This window comes from Salvia splendens, chromosome 20 (genome assembly GCF_004379255.2).
Source record: "Salvia splendens isolate huo1 chromosome 20, SspV2, whole genome shotgun sequence".
Taxonomy (NCBI): Eukaryota; Viridiplantae; Streptophyta; class Magnoliopsida; order Lamiales; family Lamiaceae; genus Salvia; species Salvia splendens.
In genome coordinates, this window is record NC_056051.1 from 7285508 (window position 1) to 7297003 (window position 11496).

The following is an 11496-nucleotide window of genomic DNA, read 5'->3' on the forward strand; positions in this document are numbered from 1 at the left end:
TCCCCGACTCAAGAACAAAGCAACTCGATGGAGTTTGACCCCAATCTTCGCCTATTACGAACTCTGACTCAAGGGAACGCGAAGAGAGGAGAAGAAGGGAACAGAAGAGTCGGGAGGGAGGAGATGAACCAGAAAGAACGCCGTTAGCGAGACCAATCCCCAGGAGAATCGCGAGGGAAGAAATAGATCTGAATAAACGGCCAAGAAGCAAGCCTCATGACTGATGAGGAATTTGAAGCGCTTTTAAGCGAAGTGACTAGGATGGATGATGACACTGCCACGATGGCTGAAGATCTGGACCTCGCATTGGGGGCAGTAGGAAAGAGTGAGGAAACCGGAGTAGGGAACACCTCAGAACGCCTATCTAACCAGCCAGTAGACCGGGTGGAAGAAGGGCAGACTAGAGCTGAAGAAACAGAGTCAACAACTCCCCAAATAGAGGCGGGGGGAAGTGATGCGCAGATTGAGGAAGAGGAAACAACAGCAAGAACAGAGGTACCGGTACTAGTGGCACCGCCAGTGTTAAAACCGAAGGCCGTCAAGCGGAAGTTGGTGTTGAAGAACGACCCTAAGGCAGTACGACCAAAACCGAAGAGAGTATCGCAGAGATGCCTAGGAAAATGGGCATCTAGCAAGGTGAGGGCAAACACACAACAGAAGATCCAATGGAGATTTTAAGCGAAGAGGAACGGACCACTCCCACAAAACCTGGGGAGGAGTCCTTATCTGCTACTGACTTGGAGCATACTGCGATGGAAACCGAAGTGGTCTCCCCAATGCCGAGTGACCAGGGAGATGAGACTGAGCAGATGGCTGAGGGTTTGGACCTCGCACCTGAGTCAGTAGGTCATGTCGAGCAAAGAGACGACCGTACACGTATCCGCGTAGAGACCCGCCCTACTGCCAAGGACCAGCCTTCGACACAAGCTGGAAAGAAACCGGAAGACAAGCCTGATAATGACGAGGACAGGTACCAAGAGGAGAGGAAACGAAAGGGGAAAGCCCCAGTCAAGAGAAAGCCAAGCACCAAGAGACAGCGCACAAGCAACATAGGCATCGTTATCACAGATCCAACTCAGAGAACCACACCGCACCACCAGGAAGCAAGCGACAGTGACTATGCCGTTAGTGAAGAGTCTAACTCCGACAGTAACATTTCCTTGGAGGATGAGGAGTGCAGAGAACAACAGCTCCCGAACAATCACCAGGAGCTAATACATCCCCCAGCAGAGAGATTGAGGTATAAGCGCTGGACAGTGGAGCTCACTTGATGAGCTGCTGGAGGAGATGAAGCTGTTCGACTCAAAAAAGCTACAAGATGCTTTCAACGATAAGGATGACGAGAGTAAGCAAGTTAAGTGTGGTAAGGTACTTCATTTTCCTTCTCTCGATGAGTTGGATGCCCGTGAATCTTTTCTGTCTTATCTTCGTGCATTGGGTTTCGAGTGGTAGTTGGAGAATAGGGATCCGAATATCCCTGTTAAGCTAGCGAAAGAGTTCTTTACTACATTCAGATTTAGAATAACCACAGACTTGGATGAGGATTCTATAAGTTTCAGGTTGTTCGGAGGGGAGATAAGCATGAGTTTGATAGAGTGGACAATGAGATTGGGAATGTGTAGTCTGGAGGAGGCCATAGGGCCAGAATGGAGGAGCAGGGAACGGGGGATTCTCCGTAGGCACGTAGACTTTGAGCCCCAAGAGGCATGGGAGGAGTTAACTCACCTGGCCGCCGGCCAGTTCGCCTCCACTATCTCTCGCTCCATCCATTTCAACAATCCAATCTTACGTCTGGTACAACTCCACCTGGATTTCAACTTGCTGGGACAATCGAATTCGGCTGTCCGAACATCCATGACAGAGCTATACCTCCTTTGGACCGCTTATCAATGCCATCTCATTGCCACCCATCCTGCGAGAAACCTCTCTCTCTGCCATATCTTGGGCGTTTTCGTCAGAAACAACATCATCATCTCGGAGGCTGAAGACTTATCCCCCCTTACCATGGTGGACCCCCTGGTCTGTTTGATACACCATTCTTTGTCAGGGAGTACCGCGTTTCTACGCGATGGGGGAAGAAGCTATTCCGGTCGGGAGAGTTGCAGCGAGCCATGGAACATAGGCTTAAACGCAGAGGCAAGAGAGATTGGAGAGGGCAGTGGCGGAACTAGCGGAAGAAAACAGGCAAGCTAGGGCGGAGTTGAACCGCCTGACGAATGTAATGGAAGGGATTCTGAAGGAGTTGAGGCCAAACTGATGAACCAAGAGTACCAGAGAAGGAAGTGACCGAGACAGAGAAGGAAGCTGCCGAGGGACAGGCAGAATCCGAGGGAAGTGAGTCCGAGTCCGAGAGAGAAGAGTCTGAAGAACCACATGTACCAACCCCTGCACCGCGAAGGAGCGGGAGGAACAAGTGACCACCACACCCCGTGACAAGTTAGTTTTTCTTTTTCTTTTTCAGTTTTAATTTTTCTTAATTTGTTTTTTAGGTAGCATAATGTGTGTAAACCCTATTCATAACACTTAGACTATTATATAGTGTGAGAAGTAAGGGGTTTACTATTTTGGCGCGTGTGTTTATGTTTATGTGTTTTTACTTTTTTAGTGCATGTTAATTCACACTTAGCCTACTGCGTAGCCTAAGTGTGAGGAGTTTTGTATATATAATTGTGTTTGTTGGGTTCTGTTAGGTTTTAATTTTCCCACTTAGCCTATTATATAGTCTAAGTGTGAGAAGTTTTTAGAAACAACATGTGTTTTCTTGTTTGGTTTGTCTGTGTGTCAGCCATACTGGCCATTACCTTTTCCACTTCACAGCCTTATCTGAGGGCAGACACTTGTGAAGTGGGAGGGGGGATGCAACGGCCAGTATGACATGTATATATGTGTAGTCTGTGTTTAGTGTTTGTGTTAGTGTCTTTCTAGTTCTAGTTTTTTTTTTCTTATGTGTGTTGATTGAGCTTAAAACTCAACTGCCTCGAACTGGTGGTGAAGGAATTGAAGGAGATAGGACATGCTGGAAGATGGAAACCACCCCCTTTAGTACCTCCTAGTCAGTACAGATGATGCAAGTGTGAGAGAAAAGCCCATCCTTGGAGCCAAACACAAAAGCCCTCTTAAAATGCCAGTTAAAAGCCTAAAGTGGAACCACTTTCCACTAATTCAGAAAAGAAAAGAGTGGCTGCCACATGATGTCTAGGGTAAGGTGACCGCGTGTAGCAAGACCTGAAGGCAGTAGGAAACCCCCTTAAAAAAACCGCCTTTAGAACCCCACTTTCTAGCCGTATATACCCATATATGATCCCCTAGCCACTGGGACTGTGTGTGTGCGAGGCATAAGGCAAGAAAGCAACTGACCAGCAGAACATACAAGAAGAAAACCAACTGGAAGAAATAGAGAGACAAGGAGAAAATGACCAGGAAGAGATTCCAGGCCCCAAAAAAGATAAGAAGGAATAAGGGTGGCGAAGCCACAGAAGAAAATGAGAAAATGCGAAGAAAATGGTCGAAAATATTTGACCACAAAAAGAAGAGAAGAAATAAGGGTGGCGAAGCCACATGACGCTACTGACCAGTTGGAGACCAATATCAGAAAATGTCCAGCCAAGAGGAGTAACAGCCCAAAACTCAAATGCACACAGTTCTCCCACATCAAAATAAGTAGTAGTTTTGAGCCTTAGAGCTTTAGGAACATCCACCCCAAACGCTACAAACCAATAGCCCCGTTACAAGCCTTAAAGACCTTCAGGAGCAGCACGTGAAATCCGAGTCCAAAGCATCTGTGGTTAGCATATTGAGAGAAAAACAGTCCTAACATCCCTGGTGAGGAATGAGTGACTGAGCGAATCCAGTGCGTGGCCACGAGTATGGGTGATCTTGACGAGCAGATGTACTGACTGGGAAGGAAAAGGGGGGCGGCGGAAGTTCAAGGCTGTCTAAGGCCGGATTTCACCTGATCTGAAGGGGAGGGATGGTTGAAAATATAGCCCGATTAACATGTTTAAGTGTTTCTTTTGTCTTTTATGTGTGTTGTCTTTGTTTATGTGTTTTTCTTTGCGTCATAGTTTAGAGTCTAGTTTAGGATAGGGTCGGTCAGGGGAGTAACCAGGCTAGAATTCGACTTATTTTCTTTTTGTTTGTTCTTCACGCTTGAGGACAAGCATGTGGTAAGTGTGAGCAGTTTGATAAGTCGTATTCTAGGCCTTGGTTACTGGTCAGTATAACGTGCATAATTGGAATATATCTGCAAAACAGTTGCTAAAGTGTGCAGGGAAAGGGTTCTAGTCAATATGGAAAGGCTCGGACAACTCAGGAGAAAAGGGCGTCAGAATGTTGCCATACTGACCAGTATGCATGCAAAAAAAAGGGCTCGAGATGGAGAAGAAGGATTGCTGGGAAGAACAGCCACAAGTAAGGGCAAAAGAGAGTCTACCCTAAAAATCAAGGGTAGACCTCCATATAAAAGGGAGCCACTTGGAGAGAGAGATAATCATCAACCTTAGGAAAACACTCTTAGTTAGAGTAGTTCTCTCTCTCGGCAGATCAGTTCCTTCAGCATTGTCCTTCATATTCTCGTTCCTCGCCACAACCATGATCACCTGAGAGTTCCATCAGTTCATCGGAGTTCCGCATTCTCTCGTTCCAGCTAGTGTGATCGTAGTGTCAGCAGTTTCATCGCCCGGAGTGACAAAACAATCTTACTTGCTTTCGTAGTTAATCTTACTTGTTTTTCTTACGTTGGATCTGTTGCGTTTTTATGTTATGAAGTTGTTTTTGTGCATCGGTTCTTGTTTGATTCAGTTTCTTTCTGCCTAGATAGCTTAGATCTAACTGTTTCGGTAATTTCCAAGTTGTGCAAGCATGTTTTCATTTCCGAATTGATAGATCTGAGTTCATGAGTTTAGATAGCTGTTAGATTCTAGATCTGAAATGGTTAAGTGTGGAAGCCTAGCTTACATGATTTCTACCACCTTGCATGTCACCTAGTAAGCGTATTGTCAGTTTCGTTAGTTTAATCTTTTGATTTGAAGTTTAAATTGTTAGATCTGTGTTTCCGAAGTTGTTAATCTGCAGTTCTTGTCCATTAATCTGGGTTTGTTGATCTGATCCAATTCATGTCGAAGAAGATAACATCTCCATCCAAGTTTGGGACCACTTTTGCTTTTTAGCTACTTTTTACTTTGTCCTTTACTTTTCAGCTGGTACTTTTCAGATTTGTAGGCCTAGTCACTTAACTACCATTTTTTCTCTGATATTCTTTTTAGCCTTTTATAGTAATACCGTACCTTCCACATATTTTCAGAGACATAATATTCCCCCACTCTCACGTACACAACCGCTTATCAATCATCATTCACCCCCCTAGTCGGTAGAGTACCATCTTAAATTCTTGCATAGTTAGAATCTCAACCCAAAGCGTGGTAGCTAACCAACCTTTCCAGAATATCACCACAATTACCAAAGCGCATTCATCTCTGTGGGATTCGACCCTTACATCCACTATACTAGTCAGTAGAAGTGGGTTGAGGAATTATTGATAGCCAGGTTCAGGAATAGCTTGGATTTTCTATCATGATCAGTAGGATACATCATTTGCTTGACGCGACACCTGCAACACCTTGGCTCTTTCAGCATGCCAGATCCATAGCAGGTAGTCGGCAACGGCCTCGAGTATAACGGTGGGGTGGGTGCCTTTGTGGCCGCTCGTGTACGACCCCCTCCACTCCACAGGGAAATTCTTCCATTGCCAGTGCATGCAATCGACGCTGCCGAGTATCCCGGGGAATCCGTGCACTTCTTCGTGAATGTGGAGCAGAAACTGGCTATCTGTCGTGCTTGGCTTCCGGAGAAATTCGTCGGTGAAGGCTGCCCGGACGCCTTTGCAGAATTGGATCAAGCACATTCTCCCATTGCTTTCTCCAATGTGGAGGTATTCGTCGAACACATCCGCCGTTTGTCCAGTCACAAGCTGACGGATTGTTGCAATACATTTCTGCAGCGTCGTGTCTGGGACGGCCGACGACGTCGAACCTTTCTTGGAAGAACTCTTCCCGGGCTGCCAATGTATTTGCGATGTGGAGAAATAGCGGTTTCCGCATGCGGAAACGGCGACGGAAGTAGGTATCTCCCCAAACCGGGTTATCGCAGAAGTAGTCGCGTACTAACCTTGCGGCAGCTTCCTCCCGGTTACGATGGATGTAAGTCCGGGAGCGTCTTTGGGGAGGCGCAGCTTCCTCCGCCTCCCGGCGTCGATCTTCTTCAAATGATTCTTCCATTATTCGACGCATTTTCTCGTATGGACCCATTAGATCGATTAACTTTGGGGGAAGAATAAAAGAGTTGATTTGAGATGAAAATTGGAGTGGAAAGAGAGATGATTTGAGAAGAATAGATGTGTGTTTGTGTGTAAAATGACGATGAAATAGGAGTATTTATAGAGTAAAAAATAAAAAATAATAAATAAATTGGGAAAAACGGTAATATTACCGTTTTCAAATTTAAATTTTTTATTAAATAAATTATTTTAAAAAATGATTTATTGCGTCAGCGTGACGAAACCCACTCGCGGGCAGGCGAGTGGGCGTCGCGTATCGCGACGGAGGGCGCCACGTCGCGCGCGCGTGGCGAGACAGCTCGCGGGGAGTCTCGGCGAGCCGGGCGTCTCGGCGGGCTGGGGACGAGACGAGACGCTGCAACGCGTCCCGCGCTCGTCTCGTCACGGAGGGACGGGATTCGAGCCACCCGCGTAACGCGTTGCGGGTGGCCTTATACTTATATGCAATTATTCTTATAATAATTAATAATATGCATATTTCTTTATTATTGTTTTGATTATTTTTTAAAAAAAAGTTTCCACTTAAAATATATTGTTACTTTAGTATCATAATAAGTTACTTTTATAATACATTTTGAAAAAATAAATCAATCTTATTGCATTATAGATCATTAATACTCACTACCCATCCCATTACTCACTACCGAACTTTCCTTTCCTACCAGGAGAAATGTGTTAAGAGCTTATCAAAGCTAGAAGATGGTATAGAAGTTATCAAAGAATCAATACCACTTGCCAAATGTTACAAAGGTGAACTTTATCTCATATCTTTTTGCTTACGGTTGGGATAGTTCTTGGCTTTTGGCAGTGGTGTTGCTTTTGCCTCTTTGTTGGTGGGAGGTGTGTTGGTCGGGGTTTTGGTGTTCGTTTATTTTGTGTCTGTTTTTTGGCTTGATGTTTGTTTCTCGTTTGGTGTTTTTGTTGTTCGCTTTTTATGGTTGGGTTGAAACTTTTTGCTCACCGCTGTTGATGGTTTGAGCCTTTTATTTAATAAAAAAATATATGATATATTTATCAACATGGTATTTCCCTATTTCAAAATAGGATATAGGCCCTTAAAAACTGCATAAAATATCACATTGATGATTTGATTTAATAGAGTGTGTTATATTGCTAACTCATTCTTAAATTGCTAACTACAACTAAATGGTAGGCTTTGGATCACTAAATCAAGACACAAGATCATACAACCACGAGTATCAATACATTGTACAAAAAATGTCAATTAGGGTATTATGTCAATTAACAAAAAGTTAGGTATAACTAACTTTTAAAAAATATCTCAAAACTTAATGATTATAACTATCTCAATTTAAATTATTTTTTCACACAACATATATCAAATTAAAGATAAGTTTATAAGAATTCCAACGAGATCTTCCATGCATAAATCTAAAAAAAATCCTAAATTTTCATATTTTTTGTCAAACAGTTAATGTCAACCTAGATAACATAATATGTCAACCTAATATGTGTTCAATGTCAATATTAAATTGTGTTGACATATTCAGTTTATTGTATTGATATCTTTAATAAATTATATTGACATTGCGACTCAAAACCTTAAATGTGATAGTTATTCTTATTTTTTCAATATTAAAATATGAAAAATGAAATTACACATGACAAATTATAGACCATTAGATCTCTTAATTCATATGATCTTAAATTAATTGTAGTTAGCAATTAAAGGGGAGTTAATAATTGATCACACCCTTTATTTAATAATGTCATGTAAGATTAAAGCATATAAGTTGGACAAATATGATGATTGAACTTCTATGTAAAATAATAAACAAAATTTTCATGAAAAATACCAAAATTTAACAAAATTTATGATTTTAAATACCAATATTGTCTTTTAATAATATTTCTCTATATTTTTGGTATGGAAATGCAACTGATATTACTCGTCTGATTGTCTGTATATTTCACGATTGGATTCCATGTCCACCGTACCTGGACTCATACTCGTCAGGCGGAATCGGAATCCCTAAACCCTAACCACAATTCACAACCTCAATTCACCTAATTCTATTCCCGTCTTCTGTTTCCCGTAGCTAATTTTGATTGTGTAATTGAACAATTTATCATGTATAGATCTGGTGCCGTTATGGCCTGGAACGTCTTCAAGTTCTGTACGGCGCTGCGGGGGCTCGGCTCGATCATGATCTTACTGGTTCTTGGCGTCGTCGGCGTCAGCTATTACGCGGTCGTCATCTCCAATTACGGCCCTGGACTCGCTGCCGGCGGCCTCGATTCACTCATCGCTTTCTTCGTCCTCGCGCTCTTCCATTTTCTGGTATTCAAATACAGGATTTTCGTTTTTATTTGTTTCAAAATATGATGCTATCCTGTTTGTGAAATTTTTAATTCAATGATTTGTGGAGTTTGATCCGTCCGTTTCTTCAATTTGACTCCATTGGGAAATTTAGGGGATTTTTATGAATCTTTCTTTGGACTTGATAAGTGAAATAGAATGTTCAGGAATGACCATTTTGTTTTTGATTAAATGTGACCATCGTGGAAAAAATGATTTTTATTTTTTTTGATTCATGTGGTTAAGATCTTTTAATCAGGAAGAACAGTGTGATGGTGTTAAAAACTTGTATTCTCGAAGCTTGATCAGCAAGTTTAGGAATACAAGAATGTCTACTACATTGATGATTATTGGATATTGAACTAATCATTCTGTAAGTTGAAGTTAGTGTTCTATCTGTCTCATCGAAAGCTATCGAGATGTATTCATGTCTATTTTCTTTTTTCTTCATTGGTATCTTTGTGAGATTGTTCATTCACTGTCTTGAATCAGGTGGTCCAGAATCATATGAACTAGAAAAAGGACTATGAATTATTTTAGTTTAGCTGTTTGCTGTCCAATTTGAAGTACTGATTTATAAGTATTTTGTAACAGTGCAATACTGTCTTCTGTTTGGCTATCATTTTGGGTTTTCTTATAGAATTGGCTGCGACACAAGCAATGAAACAAAATTTCTAATAAAGTTACTTGTTCTGCAGTTGGTGATGCTATTATGGAGTTACTTTTCGGTTGTCTTTACGGACCCTGGCACTGTGCCTCCAAATTGGCGGCCAGCAGCAGATGAAGAAAGGGGTGATAATGACCCATTAACTGCTTCAGAATTTCCATCTGACACAGAGAATGGTAGAATTCGCTTTTGTAGAAAGTGCAACCAGTTGAAGCCACCTCGCTGCCATCACTGCTCTGTTTGTTAGTGCTTCTTGCATACTTCCTAGGAGATTGTTAGATTTCAATATTGGTTTTTCCATGATTGATGAGTTTGTGTTGAATTTATATATTAGGTGGGAGGTGTGTACTGAAGATGGACCATCATTGTGTTTGGGTTGTCAATTGTGTGGGGGCTTTAAACTACAAAAATTTCCTTCTCTTCCTGGTATGATATTTTAACTTGCTGAATGTGATACTGGCAGGCATTCACCAATCTAGATGATGATGTGAATCTTTAATAGATTATTATGGTTTACAAATGCTGTTTGCCATAAGATATCTTTGTCACAACAATTTTTGTTCATTGCATTTCTCCCATTATAATTAGTATCGTCTCCCAAGGATTTTTTTCATTTCTGGCATGGAAATGAATATGATCTGGCATTTAGTGGTTTTGTGAAGGCATTGATTTGTGATTGCATCTATACTTCATTAGATTAATGACATTGATTACATTATTTTCTTTTTCGGTGCAGTTCTACACGTTCCTTGAGACCAGCGTTGTGACTTTATCATTACTGCCACACTTCATTCAATTCTTTAGTGATGGAGAGATCCCTGGAACTCCTGGAACTCTTGCAACCACTTTTCTTGCATTTGGTATGGTGACCTCTCCCTTTTCCCCTTTCCTGAGTTTTATATATTCTGTTGTGATTTATGTAATGTTTGCAGTCCTGAATTTGGCATTTGCGCTGAGTGTGATGGGATTCCTGATTTTGCACATATCATTGGTGTGTGCCAACACAACAACTATTGAGGTATTTCACATTCTCTTTGTTCTCATAATCAAGATTAAGAATGAGCAAGGTCTCAACCTTATGGAACAGCGCTGATAAACCATGTTTTTTATATAACTTTCAGGATATGTTGAATGTCTATCTTTACTCCAGTGCTATATTTTCCAGAGCTACTTCCTAGAACTCCTTTTTTAGTCCTTCCATCTTGGCCCTTTGGTTATATTCCTCTGAAGCATGCAATTGTTACTGTCATCTGATAATATTTTTTCTGAAATCACCTAACGTGAATTTTCTTTTCTTTCTTTATTCATAATTGGGGTTTATGTAGAAGTGATGGGATGATGTTATGTTGATTTTCTATCCTAGGCTTATGAGAAAAAGTCTTCTCCAAAATGGCATTATGATCTTGGGAGAAAAAGGAACTTTGAGCAGGTAAGGCTATACAATTCAACTTCAGTTTCCTCCGGAGTAATAATTCCTACTGTATTTTGATGTCTCTTCGATACATGAAGACCACTAAAAGTAGTTGATTTCATTTCTTCAACATCCTTCATTTGTTTTTTTGGTATTAATCCAATAACATATATTGATAGAGTATAATACACATCTTCTTAAACATCGCTTTTGGTTTGCTCATATCTTATATGACTGCATGTTCTACGATAGGTATTTGGGATGGATAGGAAGTTCTGGTTTATACCTGGCTATTCAGAAGAAGATCTGAGACGTATGCCTGCTCTCCGCGGCTTTGAATACCCTACGAAACCCGACCTAGATGCCCAAGAATTATGAGATTGATGATAGCGACAAACACATGATAGATTATCACATCTTGTTTAAAAATGCTGGTGCTGTGAGCTAGGAATTCTGTTTTTTTTTTCAATATAGAATTTTTGTGGCGGCTGCCTTGTGCAGAGATATCAGCTGAGAATGGTGCAGAAGGAAAGTTAATGGGTGGGAGCTGTGATTAGATGATGATATGATATATGGTGCATGTGTGTTTAGAGAAGAAAGAGCTATCTATTCTATGATAGAAGATGCTGACTATGGTGATGTGGCAGGCCAACCCAAATTTGTTGTAACTCTTAAGCCTTGTTCTTTCCAAATGTAGATTAGTCTTACGATTATCTCTGTATTGACACCTAATCCCTGTATTATAGTGAAATTCCACTCTTCAA

The 11496-nt window shown here is 41.3% G+C and overlaps 1 protein-coding gene across 2 annotated transcripts; it reads left to right on the forward strand.

Annotated features, from left to right (window-relative positions):
- Positions 1-8231: 8231 nt before the first annotated feature.
- LOC121780601 (probable protein S-acyltransferase 14) lies at positions 8232-11496 on the forward strand. 2 transcript variants are annotated; one of them, XM_042178210.1, is made up of 7 exons: positions 8237-8636; positions 9353-9563; positions 9656-9747; positions 10058-10181; positions 10254-10339; positions 10685-10750; positions 10985-11496. In XM_042178210.1, exons 1-7 carry the CDS (start codon positions 8427-8429, stop codon positions 11108-11110), a joined length of 915 nt encoding a protein of 304 aa, XP_042034144.1. In that variant the 5' UTR covers positions 8237-8426; the 3' UTR covers positions 11111-11496. The 2 variants fall into 2 exon arrangements, with proteins under 2 accessions (XP_042034145.1, XP_042034144.1); XM_042178211.1 differs by lacking the exons at positions 10685-10750; positions 10985-11496 and adding an exon at positions 10443-10678 and having other exon boundaries at positions 8232-8636.

Coding starts and splice junctions, on each gene's coding strand:
- LOC121780601 (XM_042178210.1), top strand. CDS start 8,427: ATGTATAGATCTGGTGCCGTTATGGCCTGGAACGTCTTCAAGTTCTGT. Junction 8,637..9,352: donor TCGCGCTCTTCCATTTTCTG/GTATTCAAATAC, acceptor CTTGTTCTGCAG/TTGGTGATGCTATTATGGAG. Junction 10,751..10,984: donor GAAAAAGGAACTTTGAGCAG/GTAAGGCTATAC, acceptor GTTCTACGATAG/GTATTTGGGATGGATAGGAA.